The sequence below is a fragment of the Mandrillus leucophaeus genome, unplaced genomic scaffold (assembly GCF_000951045.1).
Source record: "Mandrillus leucophaeus isolate KB7577 unplaced genomic scaffold, Mleu.le_1.0 Scaffold243, whole genome shotgun sequence".
Taxonomy (NCBI): Eukaryota; Metazoa; Chordata; class Mammalia; order Primates; family Cercopithecidae; genus Mandrillus; species Mandrillus leucophaeus.
The window spans coordinates 1,875,840-1,899,105 of NW_012102510.1; the positions used below are offsets into that span (position 1 = coordinate 1,875,840).

A 23,266-nucleotide genomic window follows, 5' to 3' on the forward strand; every position below is an offset into this window, starting at 1 on the left:
AGAAAAGAAAGAAAGAAGTACTATGGGCCAGGCGCAGTGGTTCACGCCTGTCATCCCAGTACTTTGGGAGGCCAAGAGGGGGGTGGATCACCTGAGGTCAGGAGTTCAAGACCAGCCTGGCTGACATGGCAAAATCCCATCTCTACTAAAAATACAAAAATTAGCCAGGTATGGTGGCACATACCTGCAATCCCAGCTACTCGGGAGGCTGAGGCAGGAGAACGGCTTCAACCCAGGAGGCAGAGGTTGCAGTGAGCTGAGATCTCCCCACTGCACTCTACCCTGGGTGACAGAGCAAGACTCTGTCTCAAAAAAAAATAAAAAAATAAAAAAAAGAAAGAAAATAGTGCTATGAGTAAGTAGGAGGAAGACACATACCATAAGAAAAAAAAGAGTTGAAGACTTACGCAGGCGCTGTGTAAGATTTACACAAGTCACTCAAGTTCTCTATAAAATATGAAATGAGGATCAATTACATTACTAATCAAGGAAACAAAAATTTCAATCACAATAAGATACTAATACACACCTACCAGAATGGGAACAAATAATAGTCTGACAAGCAGAAGTGGCACAGAGGGAGCATCTACAAATGCTTTACAAACCAACAACATCACAAACAACATTTGGCCTTATCTATAAATTATTCACACCTCCAGAACCCAGAAACTACAACCTAGGTATATACATTAGTAAAGCTCTCACAGCAAATGTTCCTAGCAGACATATAAAATAATGGCAGTATTATCATTAGCTATACTAGCCTTAAAACGGAAACAACCCAAACTCTATCAAGAGAGTAAATACTGGCTGAGTGCAGTGGCTGACACCTGTAATCCCACACTTTATGAGGCCAAGACAGGAGGATTTCTTGAGGCCAAGAGTTCAGAACCAGCCTGGGTGATATAATGAGACTCCATCTCTACATGAAAAATAAGAATAGCTGAGTACAGTGGCACATGCCTATAGTACTGTCTACTCAGGAGGCTGAGGCAGCAGGCTTGCTTAAGCCCAGGAGTTCAAGCCTGCAATGAGCTATGATCACACCACTGCACTCCAGCCTAGGTAGCAGAGTGAGACCCTATTTCTAAAAAATAAATAATTTAAAAGACAGAAGAGTAGGTACTTTTAATTGTGTGATCCCAAACAAGAACACTATCCTGCAATGAAAATAAACATCATGGCTGAATCGCACAACTATAATAGTGAATAAAAGAAACAAGTCACAAAATAATTCATACAGATGATTCTGTTTTCATAAAGCTCAAAGAAGAAAAAGTTCAAACTAAACAATATATTGCCTGTGGATATAAATACAGACAGCAGAAGCTCTAACAAAAATCTTAAAATAATTACCCCCGAATTTAGGATACAGGTTACATCCAGGAGAGAGGTAGGAGGATGCAATCTGGAAGGGGTAGAGTCGTAGTTTTCAACCTGAATGGTGATTATCCAGGTGTTAGCTATATGTTTCTTCTGAAAAGTATGCATGTGTTCTAAATGCTCTTCTGTATGCAAGATACAGTAATCAATAAGGATTTCTTTCTATCTCAAAGAAACAGAAAATGAAAAACACAAAAATAAATCAAAAGTTGGTTCTGTGAAAAGATTAATACAATGGATAAATCTTAAGTCAGACTGATCAAGAAAAAACATACATTATCAATATCAGGAGAACAACATTACAGATCCTACAAATATTAAAAAATAATAAGGAAATCTTATGAAAAAAAACTTTATTTTATTTTATTTATTTATTTATTTAGAGACGAAGTCTCACTCTGTTGCCCAAGCTAGAGTGCAGTGGCACGATCTTGGCTCACTGCAACCTCCGCCTCCTGGTTTCAAGCGATTCTCCTGCCTCAGCCTCCCGAGTAGCCAGGACTACAGGCACATGCCACCATGCTCGGCTAATTTTTGTATTTTTAGTAGAGATAGGGTTTCATTATGTTGGCCAGGCTGGTCTTGAACTCCTGACCTCGAGATCCGCCCACCTTGGCCTCCCAAAGTGCTGGGATTACAGGCGTGAGCCACCCCGCCTGGCCAAAAAAAACTTTATATCAAAAACTTGATAGTTTAGATGAGACAAATTCCTTCAAGGCCACAAACCACCAAAGCTTGCTCAAGAAGAAAACAGTTATCTGAATATACCTATAATTATATAAAAAAAAAACGAATTTGTAGCCGGGCGTGGTAGCTCACGCCTCTAATCCCAGCACTTTGAGAGGCCGAGGCTGGTAGATCACCTGACGTCAGGAGTCTGAGACCACCCTGGCCAACATGGTGAAACCCTGTCTCTACTAAAAACACAAAAATTAGCTGGGCAAAGTGGTGTTTGCCTGTAATCCCACTTACTTAGGAGGCTGAAGCAGGAGAATTGCTTAAACCCAGGAGGCGGAGGTTGTGGTGAGCCAAGATCGCACCATTGTACTCCAGCTTGGGCAACAAGAGCGAAACTCCGTCTCAAAAAAAAAAAAAAAAAAAGAATTTGTAGTTCAAAACTTCCCCTCAAAGAAAATGCTAGGCCCAGATGTCTTCACTGATGAACGCTACAAAACATTTAAGAAATAATGCTAGTCCTATATAAATTTCAGAAAACAGAAGAGGAGGAAACACTTCCCAACTCATTTTATGAGGCCAGCATAACCCTGACGTCAAAACCAGACACAAACAGTGTAAGTGAAGAAAACTACAAACAATTATGACACATAAACATAGATGCAAAATAATAAAATATACGCAAAAATAAATAGGAGCATATCAAAGGAATGACTGATCATTATCAAGTGGGGTTTACACAGGTAATGGAAAGGCTGGTTCAATATCTGCAAATTGGCTAGGCATGGTGGCTCACACCTGTAATCCCAGCACTGTGTGAGACTGAGACAGGTGGATCACCTGAGGTCAGGGGAGTTCGAGACCAGCCTGACCAACACGGAGAAACCCCGTCTCTACTAAAAAAAATGCGCGCGCGCGCGCGCGCACACACACACACACACACACAAATTAGCCGGGCATGGTGGCAGGTGCCTATAATCCCAGCTACTCAGGATGCTGAGGTGGGAGAAACACTTGAACTTGGGAGGCGGAGCTTGCAGTGAGCTGAGATCGTGCCACTGCACTCCATCCAGCCTGGGCACAGAGCGAGATTCCGTCTCAAAAAAAAAAAAGAAAAGAAAAAGAAAAATCTGCAAATTAACTAGGCATGGTAGCTCACACCTGTAATCCCAGAACTTTGGGAGACTGAGCTGGAGGATCACTTGAGGCCAGAAGTTCAAGACCAGCCTGGGCAACACAACAAGACCTCATCTTTACAAAAAATTTAAAAAATAGCTGGGCATGGTGGTACATGCCTGTAGTCCCAGCTACTCTGGAGGCTAAGGCAGGAGGATCACTTGAGCACAGGAGTTTGAGGCCACAATGAGCTATGATCACACCACTGCACTCCAGCCTGGGGAACAGAATGAGACTCCATCTCTAAATATAATAATAATTATTTAATTAATTTAAAAATAAAGGAGAAGAAGCATGATTATATTGATTGATACAGAAAAAGCATTCACGACATTCAGCATCAATTCATGATAAAAACTCAAAAAACTAAGATTAAAAGGAATAATCCTCAACCATTGTCAGGCCACCAATGGAAAACTCTACAAATAAAAAATTATACTTAATAATGAGAAAGTGAGTACTTTTGCCCTAAAATCAGGAATAAAGCAAAAAAGTCATTCTCACTATGCCTATTCAACACAATACTCAAGATCCTAGCCAGTAAAAAATGGCAAAAAGAGGCCGGGCATGGTGGCTCATGCCTATAATCCCAGCACTTTGGGAGACCGAGGCAGGCGGATCACCTGAGGTTGGGAGTTCGAGACCAGCCTGATGAACATGGAGAAACCCTGTCTCTACTAAAAATACAAAAAAAAAAAAAAATTAGCTGGGCATCATGGTGCATACCTGTAATCCCAGCTACTTGGGAGGCTGAGGCAGAAGAATCACTTGACCTCAGGAGATGGAGGTTGCGGTGAGCCAAGGTCATGCCATTGCACTCCAGCCTGGGCAACAAGAGTGAAACTCCTCAAAAAAAAAAAAAAAAAAAGGCAAAAAGAGAAGTAAAAGACATCCAGATTGGAAAGTAAGAAATAAAACTGTCTTTTTTACAACTACATGATTGTTTACATAGGAAATGCCAAGCTATCTACAAAAAAGTTACAAGTATTAATATGTACACTTAGAAAGGTCCCAGGATACAAGATCAATATACAAAAATCAATGGCATTTCTGTAAGATAGTACTGGCCAATGGGAAATTGAAATTAAACAAAATACCATTTACAGTATCTTATAAGAACATAAAATGCAGATATGAATTAAACAAAATGTGAAAGACTTATGCATTCAAAACTACAAAACATTGAGATAAAATTTAAGAAGATCTAAATAGAGATACATGCTATTCATTAATTGGAAGACTCAATACTGTCAGTATATCAATGATCCACAGATTCAGTGTAATCCCATACAAAAATCCCTGCGGGCTTTTGTGTACAAATTCACAAGCTGATTCTAAGATTTATATAAAAATACCAAGGACCTAGAATGGGCAAAACATTAGGAGAGGAAGAGCAAAGTTGGAAAATTCATACTTCCTGATTTGAACACTTAACATGAGGCTACAGTAATTAAACAGTGTATTACTGATGTATAGACAGACGCATCTCTGTTCAACTGTTTGGTTTTTTTTGAGACAGGGTCTTGCTGTACCCCAGGCTGGAGTGGCAGTGGCGTGATCACGGCTCACTGCAGCCTCGTCCTCTCGTGCTCAAGCAATCCTCCCACCTCAACCTCCCAAGTAGTGGAGACTACAAGTGCATGCCATCATGCTTGGCAAATTTTTAAAATATTTTGTAGAGACGGGGGCTCACTATGTTGCCTAGGCTAGTCTCAAGCTCCTAGGCTCAACTGATCCTCCCACCTCAGCCTCCCAAAGTGCTGGGATTACAAATGTGAGTCATTGTGCCTGGCCATTCAAAGGTTATCAGCAACGATGGCAAAGTAAGTCAACAACAACAACAACAACAAAAACAGTATTTTCAAAAATGCTGCTGGAAAAATTGGATATACATATGCAAAAAAAACCCCTGACCCTCACCTCATGTCAGATTTACAAACTTAACTCATTCTTTGTCATAGTCTAAATTTAAAAGCTAAAATTATAAATCTTCTGAAAGAAGACATAGGAGAAAATCTCCATTGCTCTGAGTCAGAGATTTGTTAGACAGGATACAAAAAGCACGAACCATAAAAGAAATCGATAAACTGGGCTTTATCAAAATTAAAAATGTCTACTCTACACAGCACAGTTGAGAAAAAAAGAAGCCATAACCTGGGAGTACATAGTTAAACGACTTGCATCAATAATATATAAAGAACCAGCCGGATACAGTGGCTCACGCCTGTAATCCCAGCACTCCGGGAGGCTGAGGAGGGTGGATCACCTGAGGTCAGGAGTTTGAGACCAGCCTGGCCAACATGGCGAAACCAAAATACTAAAAATACAAAAATTAGCTGGGCATGGTGGCGTGTGCCTGTAACCCCAGCTACTCGGGAGGCTGAGGCAGGAGACTTGCTTGAACCCAGGAGGCGAGGTTGCAGTGAGCCAAGATTGCACCACTGTACTCCAGTCTGGGAAACAGAGCGAGACTCCATCTCAAAAAAATATATAAAGAACCTTACAATTTAATAGCAAAGAAAAATGGCAAAAGATTACAACAAATACTTCCATAAAGAAGATATAAAGAAGATATAAAGATGGCAAATAAGGGCTCAACAATGTTCATCATTAGAGAAATGCAAAATTAAATCACAATGAGATCGCCCTACACACCTACTAGAAAAAAAGGACTAACACTAACAACACCAAGTGCTTGCAAGGATGAGAAACACATGGAGCTCGCGTACATTGCTAGTGGAAAAAAAAAGTGCTATAGCCACGTTGGAAAACAGTTTAGCAGTGTTTGATGAAGTATTCCGCCCTGGGAATAACGTTCTCTCAAGTTTATTTCTGAATAAAAAAAGAGATAATATAAAAAACAAGAGTTGAGTGGGAGGAAGGTACTGAAAAGAGGAGGACTCTGAAAACAGGTGGTATCAACTCAGACTTGAGTCTGAGAAGGAATACGAAGAGAAAATAGAAAACAGTGTGAGGTTTACAGTGTTTACTACAAAATAAGAGCAGGCAAGAACATGGTGGGTACCAGGCTGGGTAGAGTAAAGGTCACTAGCAAAGCTTTGTTGCCTATACCAACTCCAAAAAATAATGTATGATAATTTCCTTGAGTCTAAAAAATAAAAGGCTCCAACTTTCAGCCTGAAAGGGCCCACAGTATGCCCAGTAAAGAGGAAATGCTGACATTTGCATCTACTCTGGTAAAAATATATAAGCACAAGAAGGGAGAAAAAGTTCTAAAAGCTTCCAGAAAGGACAGGGTGAGAGGAATCAGAAGAGGCTTGGCACTTCTCACTAACAAGCCAGGAGGGTGGAAGGTAGAAATGGGATCTCAGAACAAGAGTGGCCACAATCTATGGGAACGCCAAGCAAAGAACGCAGAGACTGTAACCAGCGGCCAGGCAGAGGCCTCATTTGGACATGACAACAGTTCCGCCTGTCTCTTATACACATCTAGATGTGTATAAGAGACAGATGCAGAAAAGATGACATTAGGAAAATCTGGTGGATCAGTCCATTCTCATGCTGCTAATAAAGACATACCTGAGACTGGCTAATTTATAAAGGAAAGTGGTTTAACTGACTCAGTTCAGCATGGCTGAGGAGGCCTCAGAAAATTTACAATCATGGCGGAAGGCGAAGGGGAAGCAAGACACCTTCTTTACAAGGCGGCAGGAAGGAGATGTGCAAGCAGGGGAAATGCCGGAAGCTGATAAAACCATCAGATCTCATGAGACTCACTTATTATCACGAGAACAGCATGGGGGGAACTGCCCCCATGACTCATTACCTTCATCTGGTCCCGCCCTTGACACGTGGGGATTACAATTCAAGATGAGATTTTGGGTGGCGACACAGCCAAACCATATCTTCTGGCTAGGTATTTATGGAGGAAAAAATCTCAATAAAACTGAATTACCCATCTCACTCTGAACCCACAAATAAATTACACAGGGATGAGAGATTTAAAAAAAAAAACCAAACTAGGACTCCCTCTGTCATCCGGGCCGGAGTGCATTGGCACGATTATGGCTCACTGCAGCCTCAAGCTCCCGGGCTCAAGCGATCCTCCTGGACTCAAGTGATCCTCCTGCCTCAGCCCCGCAAAGTATTTGGGACTCCAGGTACAGGCCACCTCACCCAGCTAATTTTTGTATTTTCTGTAGAAACGAGGTTTCATCATGTTGCCAGGCTGGTCTCGAACTTCTGAGCTCAAATGATCCACCCGTGTCAGCCTCCCAAAGTGCTGGAATTACTAGTGTAAGCCACTGCACCCAGCCTTAGAGATTTAAATGTGTACAAGATAACCGTAAAATAGATCAAAGTTTTTATAATTTTGTAGTGGCTAAAAGCCTTTAAAAAAAAAAAAAAAAAGTCTCACTCTGTTGCCCAGGCTGGAGTGCAGTGGTGTGATTTCAGCTCACTGCAACCTCTGCCTCCCGGGTTCGAGTGATTCTCCTGCCTCAGCCTCCCAAGTAGCTAGGACTACAGGTACCCACCACCACACCCAACTAATTTTTGTATTTTTAGTAGAGATGGGGTTTCACCATGTTGGCCAGGCTGGTCTCAAACTCCTGACCTCAAGTGATCCACCCGCCTCGGCATCCCAAAGTGCTAGGATTATAGGCATGAGCCACTGCTCCCAGCTGGCTAACAGCCTTTCTGAGCAATCCCCAAATTCAGAAGACATACAATCACAGACTGATCAACATGACTGCCTAGACATTAGAAATTTCTAAATAGCAGAATGAATTTTTTGTTTGTTTGTTTTTGGAAACAGGGTCTCACTCTTGTTGCCCAGGCTGGAATGCAGTTCACAGATCACTGCAGCCTCAACCTCCTGGGCTCAAGCAATCCTCCCACCTCAGCTTCCCTAGTAGCTGGAACTATAGGCACGCACCACCACACCCAGCTAATTTTTGTATTTTTTTGTAGAGACAAGGTTTTGCCATGTATCCCAGGCTGGTCTCAAACTCCCAAGCTTAAGCAATTCTCCTGCCTCAGCCTTCCAAGTGGTGGGATTACAGGCATGAGCCACAGCACTTGGCCAAAAATTATAATATTATGAAACATCAATATCAAAGTGAGAAAAGTATTTGAAATATACAAAACAATGGGCTAATCTCCTTTATACACTAAAATTCTAACAAATCATTATGAAAAAGACCACAACCTAACATACAACTGAACAAATATAAAATAAATATACAACTTATCATGTATTCCTTTCATATTCTTAAATGCTGAAAAGGTTGATAATACTTAGTACAGTCAAGTATGTGGAAAAAACACCAAAGAAGTTATAAACTATTTACAGCATTTTGGGGAGGAACAATTGGTTAATATATATCAAATTTTACATTGCAAATACCGTTTAACAAAGCAATGACCTTTCTAGGATTTTACCCTACACCTTTAACACATCAATAAGAAAAGACAGCCCAACAGTATGAATAAAATACTCATAGCAACAGAAATGTTAGAGGCCTAGAAACACAAAAAGATTATAAACCTCACTAAAATTCACATATATGCTCATTAAACAATAAGATACTGTCTTTTATCCATAAGAGTCACTGCTGATGAAGAGTATTAGAAATTAAATACTCTCATATAAAGGATTATTGATACATAATTTGACTGTACCTATTACAGGTATTTGTTTCTTACTTTAACCAGCAGTTGCATTTACAGGACCCTATCCTAGTGAAATATTTACGTGTACATAAGGATGTCCAAGGCAGTCCTATTCATATTAGCAAAAAGTAGAAGAAAGCCCTAAAAGGCCTGGCACACTGGCTCACGCCTGTAATCTCAGCACTTCGGGAGACCAAGGCAGATGGATCGCTTGAGCTCAGGAGTTTGAGACCAGCCTGGGCAACATGGAGAAACCCCATCTCTATAAAAATAAAAAAGGGCTGGGCGCAGTGGCTCATGCCTATAATCCTAGCACTTTGGTAGGCTGAGGCAGGCGGATCACGAGGTCAAGAGATCGAGACCATCCTGGCCAACATGGGAAACCCTGTCTCTACTAAGAATACAAAAGTTAGCTGGGCGTGGTGGCGCGCGCCTGTAGTCCCAGCTACTCGGGAGGCTAAGGCAGAAGAATCACTTGAACCTACGAGGTGGAGGTTGCAGTGAGCCAAGATCGTGCCACTGCACTCCAGCCTGGCAACAGCGAGACTCTGTCTCAAAAAAAAAAAAGTTAGCCGGGCATGGTGGTTTGTGCCTGTAGTCCCAGCTACTCAGGAGGCTGAAGTGGAAGAACTCCATGAGCCATGAGCCCAGGAGGCTGAGGTTGCAGTGAACCAAGATCATGCCACTGCACTTCAGCCTGGGCAACAGAGTAAGACCCTGTCTCAAAAAAAAAAAAAAAAAAGAAAAGAAAAATAAAGAAAGCTCTAAATGTACTGTGTTCCTGGGAACCCCCAAATGGTAGAACAACAGCTGTATTACCAGGTGACATTGCTTATGAGAAAAATAACCCCTGATTGGCAAATAATCTGCATATGGACTAGGACGAGAGAGTAGTTAAATAAATTGTTCCATCTATACTCTGGAACTGTCATGATAAAAATTGACTCACACAGGATGGGTGCGGTGGCTCACGCCTATAATCCTAGCACTTTGGGAGGCTGAGGCAGAGATCAGGAGTTTGAGACCAGCCTGGCTAACATGGCAAAACCCCATCTCTACTAAAAATACAAAAATTAGCTGGGTATGGTGGCGCGAGCCTATAATCCCAGCTACTCGGGAGACTGAGAAAGGAGAATCTCTTGAACCCGGGAGGTGGAGGTTGCAGTGAGCCGAGATCGCACCACTGTACTCCAGCCTGCAGAGCAAGACTTCATCTCAAAAAAAAAAAAAAAAAAAAAAAAATTGACTCACACATAAGGATGCCTGGGATACTTTTGTCTAAATGAAAAAACAAACAAACAAAAACAGCAAATTTCAGAAAAGCATAGTAGGAGCATATTTTCATTAAAAACAACCCATGCAAAATTTTGTGGTTTTGTATCTATATAAAACAAAAAATATCTGAAAGGCAAACAGTTAGTAGAAGAGGACTGAGACTGGGTTCATTTGTTGGAATACAACAAAAAGGGAGGAATAAAAATCAGCCCTGTTTTCCTGGCTTGAAAACTGGAAAAAGTAAATATCCATTCAAATAGCATCACTTTTTTTTTCTTCTAAATTGCCTGTCTTATCTTTTTGACTCCTTTCTACCACATTTTTTTTGTTTTTTAAATCATTGTTCATATTACATACATAAATCCTCTGTGTATTATATGCATAAAAGGTATTTTCTCTCAGCTTCAAATATGTCTTCTCACTCTACAGGTTTTTAACATTTTAATGCAGTCTAACCTGACAATATTTCCCTTTATGATTTCTGGGTTTTCCATCTTCATTAAAAATGTTTCTTGCAGGGCCAGGCACGGTGGTTTACACCTGTAATCCCAGCACTTCGGGAGATTGAGGCGGGCAGTTCAGTTGAGGTCAGGAATTCAAGATCAGCCTGGCCGACAGGGTGAAACCCTGTCTCTACTAAAAATACGAAAATTAGCCAGGCATGGTGGCGCACACCTGTAGTCTGAGCTACTTGGGAGGCTGAGGTGGGAGAATTGCTTGAACCCGGGAAGTGGAGGTTGCAGTGAGCCAAGATCGCGCCACTGCACTCCAGCCTGGGCCACAGAGGGAGACTGCATCTCAAAAACAAACAAACAAACAAACAAAAACAAACAAAAAAAACGTTTCTTGCACTGCACAAAGTTATCCATATATCCTCCTAAATTTGTATCCAATTTTTCAACTATATATTTAGGTCTTCAACCAATCTAGAATTCACTTTTATATGATATAGAAGAGTCTTTGTTTCCATACAGAGACTCAGCTGTGTCACCACCATTCAGTAACCACTTTTTCCACATAACTGAAATGCCATTTTTATAATCTTGACTCACAGAATCCTATATAAGCAATAAAAGAAAATCCAGAAGTCACAAAAGATTGTGAAATTAGACCACATTAACAAAATATAAGTGTCCACTCCCCAAACTTAATAAGACAAGTCAAAGCAAATGAAGTATGAAAAAATATTTGCAACATATATGATAGAGATCTTATTTACTTGAGTTAACATAAAGAGCTAGCATCCAGCAATCAAATTAATTCCACACCCAAGAGAAAAGGAGGCAAATTACTAGAATAAATAATTGAAATAAAGAAGTACAAATGGTGGTTAAAAAAATGAAAAGAAGACTGGGCACAGTGGCTCACACCTGTAATCTCACCATACTGGAAGGCCAGGGTGGTAGAATTGCTTGAATTCAGGCATTGGAGAACAGCCTGGCCAACACAGTAAGACTCCAACTCTACAAAAAATTGAAAAATGAGCCAGGTGTGGTGGCATGTACCTGTATTCCCGGCTACTTGGGAGGCTGAGGTGGGAGGATTGCTTGAGCCTGGGAGGTTGAGGCTGCAGTGAGCCATGACCACACCACTGCACTCCAGCCTGGGCAACACAACAAGACTCTGTCTCAGAAAACAAATAGCCCAGTGCAATGGTCCCACCTGTAATCCCAGCACTTTGGGAGGCCAAGGCAGGTAGATCGCTTGAGCTCAGGAGTTAGAGACCAGCCTGGGCAACATGGCAAAATCCTGTCTCTACAAAAAATACAAAAATTAGCCAGGTGTGGTGGCGCACGCCTGTGGTCCCAGCTATTCAGGAGGCTGAGGCAGGAGGATCACCTGAGCCTAGGAGGTCGAAGCTGCAGTGAGCTGTGATCATGCCACCATACTGTAGCCTGGGTGACAGACTGAGACCCTGTCTCCAAAAAACAAAGAAACAAAAAATATGAAAAGACACTAATTTCAGGAAATGTGAATTAAAATGAACCACTCTTTCATCCTGCATCATGGCAAAAATCAAAGCATTGGATAATGCACTGTGATTGCCCACTTATGGGAAAAGGCATATACTGCCGCTAGGAGTACACATCAATATATTCTATTTGGAGGGCAATTTGACAGTTCTGAATCAAAATCCATGATGCACATGAATCTGACCTAGAAATCTCACATCTGACATACTCACATGCAGGCAACGGAATGTACTGTACATTGCTATGCTGTTTATAGCAGCAAAAGACTAGAAATACCCTGAATGTTCATCACTAGGAGAAAGGTGAATAAATATTGGCATTCCCATGCAATGAAATACTAAGCAGCTGCTTTTGCAAACAAGGTAGACTATTGGTTTTAAACACTGGATAATTCTCTCCCCTAGGGGATATTTGGCAATGACTAGAGACACTTTGGTTGCCAAAACTGGAGGAGGGATTCTACTGGCACCTAGCAGAGATAGAGGCCAGGGACTCTGCTATACATACAATGCACAGGAAAGCAGCCACAACAAATAATGATCAGAACCACAATAACAATAGTGCTGCACTAAGAAACCCTAGGGACAACTAAATACAAGTAAAGTGGAACGATCATGAAGACAAGACCAAAAGGACCAGAATGAGCTCTAATGTGTTAGAGAAAAAGCATGTGAGAGTAAGAGCTAGCACACACAGGAGTGAACAAAGACACTCATACATCCTGGCTGGGCCCGGTGGCTCACGCCTGTAATCCCAGCACTTTGGGAGGCTGAGGTGGGCGGATCACGAGGTTAGGAGATTGAGACCATCCTGGTTAACATGGTGAAACCCCGTTTCTAGTAAAAATACAAAAAATTAACCGGGCGTGGTTGCAGGCGCCTGTAGTCCCAGCTACTCGGGAGGCTGAGGCAGGAGAATGGCGTGAACACGGGAGGCGGAGCTTGCGGTGAGCCGAGATTGCGCCACTGCGCTCCAGCCTGGGCAACAGAGCAAGATTCTGTGTCCAAAAAAAAAAAAAAAAAAAAAAGATTCATACATCCATACGGGTAAGCATACATATTCTCTGAAAGACTGTACCAAAAAATGAAGGAATCTTGAGGATGGGAAAATTATTTTTTGCCTTTTCTTGAACAAAGCTTTCATTTGAATTTTTACTATGTGTATGCATTACTTTTAAATGTCCAATTTATTAATGCTCTATTCAGAATATTTTTACATTTTAACATCCATGTTCTTAAGGGAAACTGGTCTACAATTTTCTTTTTTGTAGCATCTTCCTCCAATTTCAGGTTAAGTGGCTTCACAAAATGAACTGGGTACCTTTTCATCTTTAATAGCCTGGAAAACTGGAACACAGAAATTATCTGGTCTTTACATTTAGTGAAAGGAGTAATTATGAAGGATTTCGGAGGGCAAATTTAAGTCTCAGTACCTTTCAGTCAAAACCTGACTACCAGGTATAACCTCCATAAACACTGGTACTACAGAGCAAGCAGATACAGAGAAAGTTGTTCATGAGGCACTGTTTACAATAGTAAAAAGAAATTAGGCCAGGCATGGTGGCTCATGCCTGTAATCCCGACACTTTGGGAGGCCGAGGTGGATGGATCACCTGAGGTCAGGAGTTCGAGACTGGCCTGACCAACATGGAGAAACCTCGTCTCTACTAAAAATACAAAATTAGCTGTGCGTGGTGGCACATGCCTGTAATCCCAGCTACTCGGTTGGCTGAGGCAGGAGAATCACTTGAACCTGGGAGGCAGAGGTTGCAGTGAGCCGAGATCGCACCATTGCACTCTAGCCTAGGCAACAAGAGTGAAACTCTGTCACACTCACACACACACACACACATACACACACAGAAATTAAAAACCTAAATATCTGTGAATAGAAAAAAGTTACATGATACATCCGTACTATGAAATAGGAATTAAAACCATCTTTATATATTAACAAGGAACACCACCCAGGATATAATCAGGTTCAAAAAGCAAGATAGGTATGTGAATATGATGCCATTTGTGTAAAAGCATAAAAAACAATACATATGTATATGTTTTTAGTTCATTAAACTGACATAAATGCATCTACCTCACAGTTTCAACCAACTGTTAACAGTGGACATCTCTAAGGAGGAATGTGGTACCGGGGGAGAAGAAATAGAAACTTTATTGGCTACTAGTTTCTTCTATGTACATTAAAACATTATACACAAACATGTTCTCTTAAACATAGTAAAAAAGACCAAGTGATCTAGAAGTGAAGAAAGAGGAAAAAGCAAGATGAATCTATGTATTTAAACAATTCTTCTCTGAGAAGGAGAAGAAAAGATGAGGTACAGTTTCTGGAAGAACAAGTAGAGAGAAGTATCTTTTTCTGTTTTTCCTCTCTCCTGGTGAGGGGAAGGATTAGAGAAACCAGAGGCTGAGGACAAGTTGAACAGAAAACAGCCAGAGAAGAGTGGATAATTGGTATTTTCAAGTGTATTATATAGATTCCAAACTTTGCCTCAATTTCACTGGAAAAAAAGTAGGGGTACATTAGAACTCACCTGGGACATGGCCATCTTGTTGTGCTCCGGCAAAGGATGGAGATCTATAAAGACAGAATTAGAAAGGTTGAGTTCAGTGGGTATAGACATAAGATCATCATCACCACCCTAATAATAATTACCTTTGCACCCTGGGAAGAATGATCTAAAAATAAGGCCTGGTAGCTTCAGCCTATTCCCATGGGATGCTACTAAGATCATGTGGGTTTTGCGCATGAAACTTTGTCTCACTACTAAGATCATGTGGGTTTTACGCATGAAACTGTCTTGCTACTAAGATCATGTGGGTTTTACACATGAAACTGTCTCGCTACTAAGATCATGTGGGTTTTGCACATGAAACTTTGTCTCCCCTACTGGACAGATGCATGACTTGTGTCCAAGGTCATCTAAATGTCAGAAACCAGTAACAACTTAACATCTCCTTTACCTCAAGAGTTCTATTCCTAGCACAAAGATGCAAAATGTTACTGTTGTCATTTCCACTAAAAAAATGTGCCTATAATCCCTGCATGTGGGGAGGCTGAAGGAGAGGATTGATTGAGGCCAGGAGTTCAAGACCAGCCTGGGCAACATAGCAAGGCCTTGTCTCTACAAAACTAAAAATTAAAAATATTAGCTGGCGTGGTGGTGCATGCCTGTAGTCCCAGCTACTCAAAAGGCTGAGGTGGGAGGGTCTCTTGAGCTGAGGAGTGCGAGGTTAGTGAGCCATGATCACGTTCCTGCACTCCAGCCTGTGTGAAAACATCAGAGCCTGGCTCAAAAATAAACAAAAAACCCCCAAATAAACTTGGAAGCAACTAAATGTGCAGCAAAGGGGACTCAGTAAAAAAATATGAAACGTGCAAAACAAGCATACTACACAGGCTTTAAAGATGGTTTCTGAACTTCGTTTTCAGTTCCTGGGTGTTTAAAAGGAGGTTCCGGCACAGCAACTGCAGTGTGATCTCATTTTTGTTAAGCAATATGTACAAATATGAAGTCTCAAACAGCATTTATTCCTTTTTTTTTTTTGAGACAGTTTTGCTCTTTTTGCCCAGGCTGGAGTGCAGTGGCATGATCTTGGCTCACTGCAACCTCCACCTCCTGGGTTCAAGCGATTCTCCTGCCTCAGCATCCCAAGTAGCTGGGATTATAGGCGTGCACCAACATGCCCAGCTAAGTATTTTTGTATTTTTAGTAGAGACAGGGTTTCACCATGTTGGTCAGGCTGGTCTCGGACTCCTGACCTCAGGTGATCCATCCGCCTTGGCCTCTCAAAGTGCTGGGATTACAGGCGTAAGTCACAGCGCCTGATCTCAAACAGCATTTATTGAAATGCTGACATTGGTTACATTGATTGGTGATTTTAATTTTCTTGTTTATTTGCATTTTTGACAATGAAAATTAATTACTAATAAAACAAAAATTAAAAATTATTAAAAATCAATTCTTATCAAACAGAGCCCTAGAGGTGAAAAGACCCTCTGCAAGTGTGTATGAGTAGGATCTCTTGATGTGGTTTGGAGGAAGGAGGCCAACAAGGGCTCAGAGGGCTGCAGGGGAGGAGAGGTGTGGGGCTGGGTGGGTAACAGCCCAGCACTGTCAGTTCTGTGAGGGGTTGAAAACCACTGTGCCTGCTCCCCTGCACCCGCCTCTTTAACTGGCCACCTACCCTGTTTCCACCCCACCACTTCCTCCTTTCCCACGATTTGCATTTTGATTGCCATGCTCCTCCTTCTTTGGCAGTTTTTCAAAAGAAAGTTCCAGCAAGGAGCTTCTGTGCAGAGTAACCATTTCTTACTTCAGCAATTACTGTGATACCATCAGGACAACAGGGTTCAGCTCCGTGTAGGTTAACAAGTCATGTCCTCAGACCTGGTTTCATTAAGCTTCTAAATAAGGCAGCAGAGCTGGATGACAGCGTACCTAGAGACTACTCTGAAATTCTATAAACTAAAAATATATTTTCTGCACTTTGGTCAGGATGAAGGGACATTCGCATTTCCCCTGGAAGCAGGTGCCTGGTTGATGATGTGGGGCTGACTCAAATTCAGAAAAAGCCAATGGCAAGAGAAGGAAGCACGGGGGTGCACAAATAGGTGTGCTAGGAGAGGCCAATCCTCTGTGGCTGGCTGTGATCCTTTCTAGCCTCATCCCACCTTTGCAGGCACTACAGCAGGGCACCTGCCCCATGGCGGGGGTACCCATGCATCCATTCACCTGTGACTTTCACCTGTCCCTCCTCCAGTAGGAATCAAACTGCACTGTCATATGGTCCTCGATGGCACCTGGAAGTTGAGCCAGTTTGCTCTGTCTCAGCTGAAGTGAGGGACAAAGGTCACTAAGGATCCAGCTCTTCTAGGACCTGCTGTCCTGTGAACCTCCTTTCTCTGCCCTGAGGATCTGGGTCTGGACTCTGGGCTGAGGCTTCTCCTCCAACTCGCCTCAGCTCAGCGTACCTCTCTTATGTCCAAGGCGGCAGGACCAAGGGATTCAGAGACAAACACACCCCAGCTGGGGCCATCACTATAGCACCAGATCTCTGCCTGTGACCCAGGGAACTCACCTCCTCCTGGGGCCTCAGCCTAAGTCTTCTGAGACTAAGTGAGGAAGCCGGGGCACAGATAAACTGGAGTCTGAAGTCGGTGTAGCAGTGGTCTCAGGTCTGCACTCTGACCCTTGAAACACAATGACCACAGGAGATTCAATTAGCAACACCTATGCTCCCTTCTATGCAGTGAAGTTGAGTAAAACCCAAAGGTTTTAACCCAACAGAAGAGGGACAACGCCTCATTCTAGCTTTAAGAGTGAATTAACATTCATGCACAGCTCAATTATCCCCAGAGACGAAAACCCTGCCTTCCTGAGTTCGGGCTTTGGAACCAACTGATCACCTGCTGTGCCACTTTCATTCACTGAAGAAATGAGTGCCTTCCATGAGCCCGTTCTCCGTGCTGCAAATCCATCACTGAACAAAATTTCAAATTCCCAGTTCCAGATTTCTAGTCTGGAAGAAGAGACACACAGGAAATAATAAACATGATAAACAAAGTACAGGAAAAGAAAAAGAAAAAGACTCCCTCAGGTTTGCTACCTACGTGACTTTGGACAGGCTGCCAAGCCACACTGTGCCGTTTTCTCTCTATAGCAGGAAAATAATCATCGTAACACCTCACAGGGCTCCTATTAATGTGAAACATTTGCAAGAGTACCTGGCAATTACCAGGGGGTGAGGATACAAGCGCTGAGTGACTCAATCAATTAGTCAGTCGTTGGCCCCGAACCTCGCCCCCAACACTCACGCCCACCGCCCGTGTCACTCAACCCCTACAAGGGCGCTCACCCGTGGCCCCATGACCCCACGGCCCCGTAAACTCCCGTCATTCCTCCCGTCCCCCACATTCCCCTATGGAAACCATCACCACCCTCCTCCCGCTTACTTCACTGCCAAGAGCCTGAAACCTCAGGGGCGGAAGACCACAGCCAGTGTGAACGAAGCGCCACCCTCCGGGTCAGCCGAGCATTTCCGCTTCCTACCGCCCCCTGGGAACGAGAGGTCAAAGCAATGCGCACGCGCAGTGACTTGAAGGCGGGGCAACAAAGGCTATGGCCGATATGGTGCTCCTCGGCCCGCGCTTCAATGGTTATGACAGTGTTAACTCTAAGGGGAGAAAGAATGTGTGACCATTAACAACGGTGAGTCGTACAAAAGGCTCGGGGAGGCGTACCTGGGCGGAGACAGGCGAGAGAACTCCGCGCGGGCTTTCCAGTGGCCAGGTCCCCGCCAGCTCCGAAGCCGAAATGCCTTCTTCCACTTCTTTATCTTGCAGTGGATGTGAGGTGTTCCCACCCCTCTGTCCCCAAGGCCACTGTTTCTGTCTTCCGCTCCTGGGAATACGAAAAAGAGTCGTGCCTCTGACATCAGTGGCAGCTCCAGAGCGCGGCCCTCTGGGGTCCAGGCAGGCCACACGGAGCGGGGCCCCAGGCCTCCCTCGGAGCGTCCTAAGAGCAAGAGGTCTGGCCCAGTCGGGGAGGTGGCCTGGAAGAGGGGCCTTGGAGCCGGGCTACAAAGCCAGCAACCTCCCGAAGTGAGGGAAGAAAGCCTCATTCTGATTGTTCTCTACCCAATGGAGGGGCTCCGGTTCCTAGGATCTTACACACGCTGGGAGAATCTGGGTTTTACTTTTTAGCGGAGAGGTGTTTTCTCTGAGAATGCCAGCCAGTGGTAACATAGCCCGCTAAAAAGGCCTGTAGTGGCCTTGAGGAAAGTTTTCTGTTTCCTGTCTGGGTCTAGGAGAAAGAGACCAAGTGTGTTCTCCATGCTTACTATGCCTGCCTGGTCACCAAGCAGGCCTCCTTGGGTCAAGTATGACAGAGTCTCCCTCAGGTACACAGCAAACCCTTATGTGCTGGAGCCAGCTGGTGCCAGCTGGTGCCAGACACTGTTCATAGATGTGTCCAAGACATTTGTGGAATCTATCAGACACGTATTTAATTTCCATTTGAACATGAGTCTTTTTCCTCTTTCTCTTTCTCCTGTCAGGTTAACTTGCATTCCCCAGATAGTTTGGATGAGTTACAACCCAAATCTGCAAACTCAATACAGCCAGACCCTGGGAAGTGACCCTCTCCAAGCCTCCTGTACAAGTCCCAGGAAAAGAGCCTGTTTTTCCTTGGACACGTGAGCAGTGAATTACTGCTCATTCAGAATTACATGTCATCTGTTACTGATGGCCAGGTTTAGATACTAACCTATTTATTTCTAGAGGAGAGGTGATTTGATAACCTTTTCAGATGTCACTATCACTAGGCAGAAAAGGGTTAATACTATGACAGTGTCCTGAGGACAGTAGAGAAACTGCAAACTGCAGAGGCGCCTCATCTATGGCCCTGGCCAGCATCTCTCCATATCCTGATTCTGTAAGATCAAGTGTTTATGCAGAAAGAGAAGGGACTGATGATTTGAATGTGACCAGATGTATGGCACACCCTTATTGCTATGCCAGCATTTGCTATTCATGATGTTAGTATTCAAAAATCAAGAAACACTCTGCATGGGCCATTGGTGTCTACTAATCCGTTGGAAGAAAAGACTGGAATCCACCACTTACTAGCTCCTTGGGCCTCAGTCCCCTCTTTTCTGCCATAACTAAGGACTACCTAATCTAGATGGCTGCTGTTATTGTTCAAAGGAACATCTTTAGAGCCTCAAGCCCAGGAATAGTCCATGGCAGGCACCTGGTAAATGTTAGTTTTCATTGTCCTCTCCCAACACTATGAAACATGCAGCACTCTCTGCAACTGCCCCTGTGGATTTCCATAGGCAGGAGAGCATCTAGTGTTGAGTGGAGCTGGTATTCTCAGAAACGAAGCTCCTTTCCTCATTTTGTGCCAATCTCTTCAGTCATTTGTACCCTAGTAGTATAGGGCTTTGTCAAAGTCACTGTCATCTAATGTTAACAGTTGTTTTTGCCAGATGACTTTTCAAAAAGTGACTGTTAATGTGATAAAAACACTGCATGTAGCCAATTTTTTTTTTTTTTTTTTTTTTTTTTTTTTTTTTTTTTTTGAGACGGAGTTACTGCTCTTGTTGCCCAGGCTAGAGTGCAGCGGCGTGATCTTGGCTCACTGCAACCACTGCCTCCCAGGTTCAAGTAATTCTCCTGCCTCAGCCTCCCAAGTGGCTGGGATTATAGGCACACGCCACCATGCCCAGCCAATTTTTTTGTATTTTTAGTAGAGACAGGGTCTCACCATATGTTGGCCAGGCTGGTCTCGAACTCTTGACTTCAGGTGATCCTCCTGCCTCAGCCTCCCAAAGTGCTGGGATTACAGGTGTGAGCCACTGCGCCCAGCCAACTATTTTCTTATTTGTTATATATTTATTTTAGAGACAGGATGCCATTATGTTACCCAGTCTGGAATGCAGTGGCTAATTAGAGGCATGATCATAGCATACTATGACCTCGGCTCAAAGGACCCTGCAACCTTAGCCTCCTGAGTAGCTGGGACAAGTGTGCACCACCACAGCTGACTAATTTTTAAATTTTTTGTAGAGATAGGGTCTGGCTATGTTGCCCAGGCTGGTCTGGAATTCCTGGACTCAAGGCCTCTTCCTGCCCTCAGCCTTCCAAAGTGTTAGGATTACAGGGTGAATACCCACACCCAGCCAGTGTGAATTTTCTAATGCTGAGTAAGTTGTGATCCAGAAGTAAATGTATCTGCAAGCTGATTTAAATTGTAGATTTTCTTCTCATTGTGTATTTTCTGATGTTGAATAAAGTCTGAGTATTAACTAAAGTTTTTCCTTCTTCTTAAATATGTAAGAATTGTCCTCAAAATCTCTATTCTTGAGCACAATAGTAAAAATATTTTTACATACATTGTATTTCAAGGGTTCTGCATAAGCAAATTTGTTTTATTGTGACTAAATTTATTTGGGAATTTTATCAAATATATAATACTGAGATGTTCTCATTCCTTTTGTGAAAATGGTCTGGTTTAAAAACCACTGCCTTCAAATGAAAACCACTAGGTTTCTTATGCTTGCCTCGTCTTTTCTCTGTTTTTCTTTCATTTTTTAAAAATACATGTCTTTGGCCGGGCGCGGTGGCTCAAGCCTGTAATCCCAGCACTTTGGGAGGCCGAGACGGGCAGATCACAAGGCCCAGAGATCGAGACCATCCTGGCTAACCCGGTGAAACCCTGTCTCTACTAAAAAATAAAAAAAACCTAGCCGGGCGAGGTGGCGGGCGCCTGTAGTCCCAGCTACTCGGGAGGCTAAGGCAGGAGAATGGCGTAAACCCGGGAGGTGGAGCTTGCAGTGAGCTGAGATCTGGCCACTGCACTCCAGCCTGGGCAACAGAGCGTGACTCCGTCTCAAAAAAAAAACAAAACAAAAAAAACATGTCTTTATTTTTTTATACCTAAAACAGTGGGTTTTTAAAATGTGATATATGTATGCATTGTGTAATGATTACCACAATCAACTAATACATCCATCACCACCCATACTGTACCTTAGATCTGCAGAACTTGTTCATCTTAGAATGTTTCTACCTTTTAGGTCGGGCATGGTGGCTCAACGTCTGTAATCCTAGCACTTTGGGAGGCCAAGGTGGGTGGATTTCCAGAGCTCAGGAGTTCTAGACCAGCCTGGGGAACATAGTGAAACCCTGTCTCTACTAAAAATAGAGAAAATTACCCGGGTGTGGTGGTGCGCTCCTGTAGTCCCAGCTACTTGGGAGGCAGAGGCATGAGAATCAATTGAGCCTGGGAGGCAGAGGTTACATCGCGCCACTGCACTCCAGCCTGGGCGACAGAGCAAGACTCTGTCTCCCCGCCCCAAAAAAGAATGTTTTTATTTTTTGACCAACATCTCCCCATTTCCTGCCTCCCACTCCTGCATCCCCAATCCTTGGTAACCACTGTTGTACTTTCTGTTTCTATGAGTTCAACTTTTTAAGATTTCACCTTTAAGTGAGATCATGCAGTATTTGTCAATCTGTGTGTAGTTTATTTCATTTAGCATACTATCTTCCAGGTTCCTTTTTCCCTCTGTGTCTCAAGTCCACCTTTGCATTGTTACTTTCTTTTCTGAAATGAAAATGGTGTTATGGCTACTACGCATGAGTATCCTAGCTAGATACCAACTATGGGCTTTGTAGTATCTGGATTAGCTGTAATGTACATGTGAATGGTGACTAGTAAAAAATATATAATAGGAAAAATGATGCACTTCGAAAGCAAGAATACAAGTATAGATAAGCCCCCTAAGAAGGTTGGACATCATCTATATAAAGGAAAATAAACTGTACTTAGTGAAGACTTAATACTGTAAAACCCAAATTGTCCCTAAGCCTAATTGATAGATTTAAGGCAATTTAACCAATATGCTAAATGGGATCAGGGGCCTATAGTACAATTATACTTCATTTTAGTTGGCAGAAAAAAAATATATGAACAACTAAGAGTATTTGGTGGATAGAGGTAACATGGGAAGACTCATCTTACAAGATATTAGAGGGCATTATAAACTAAAGTAAATAATGTGGCATAGAGCAGAATTAAAGAGATCACTGAAACAAAAAAAATCCAGAATCAGAATATATGGAATGTGGAGTCCTAATAAGTAAGCAACAAGAAGGAAGGGGCCGCAGGTGAGAGAGAACAGTTGTTCTATAGATGGCTAATTGCAAACAACCTGCTGGCACACATCCTGTTCCCAAATCCCTTGTTTTGCACATAGCCTTTCCAGCACAACCTTATACAACTTAAACTCCAGCCCCTGCCTCTCAGACAGCCTTTTCTCTGCTGTGCCGCCCATTGAACCCTTGCAACGTATCTTCATACTTTCTCTGATAAATCTGCCTTTCTTTACCTATGACTGTTTTGGCAAAATTCCTTTACTGTCCACAATACCATCCCCACCCAGTTGCACCCAAGACATGGAAGACTAAATGTCTGACGTTTAGCTTAAGAAGTATGAAAAAATAAGTTGAGAGGGGCCAAGCATGGTGGCTCATGCCTATAATCCCAACACTTTGGGAGGCTGAGGTGGGAGGATGACTTGAACCTAGGAGTTTGAGACCAGCCTGGGCAACATAGTAAGACTCAT

The 23,266-nt window shown here is 42.9% G+C and overlaps 1 protein-coding gene across 1 annotated transcript in view; it reads right to left on the reverse strand.

The window, feature by feature from the left end:
- Positions 1 to 16,443, reverse strand: part of ZNF674 (zinc finger protein 674) — a 41,181-nt gene extending 24,738 nt beyond the window's left edge. Inside the window, exons 1-2 of the mRNA XM_011982872.1 lie at positions 16,322 to 16,443; positions 14,668 to 14,711 (exon numbers count right to left, since the gene is read on the reverse strand). Of these exons, the coding sequence (XP_011838262.1) occupies positions 14,668 to 14,711; positions 16,322 to 16,443 (166 nt within the window). The remainder of the gene's footprint in view (positions 1 to 14,667; positions 14,712 to 16,321) is intronic.
- Between the last annotated feature and the right edge of the window lie 6,823 nt (positions 16,444 to 23,266).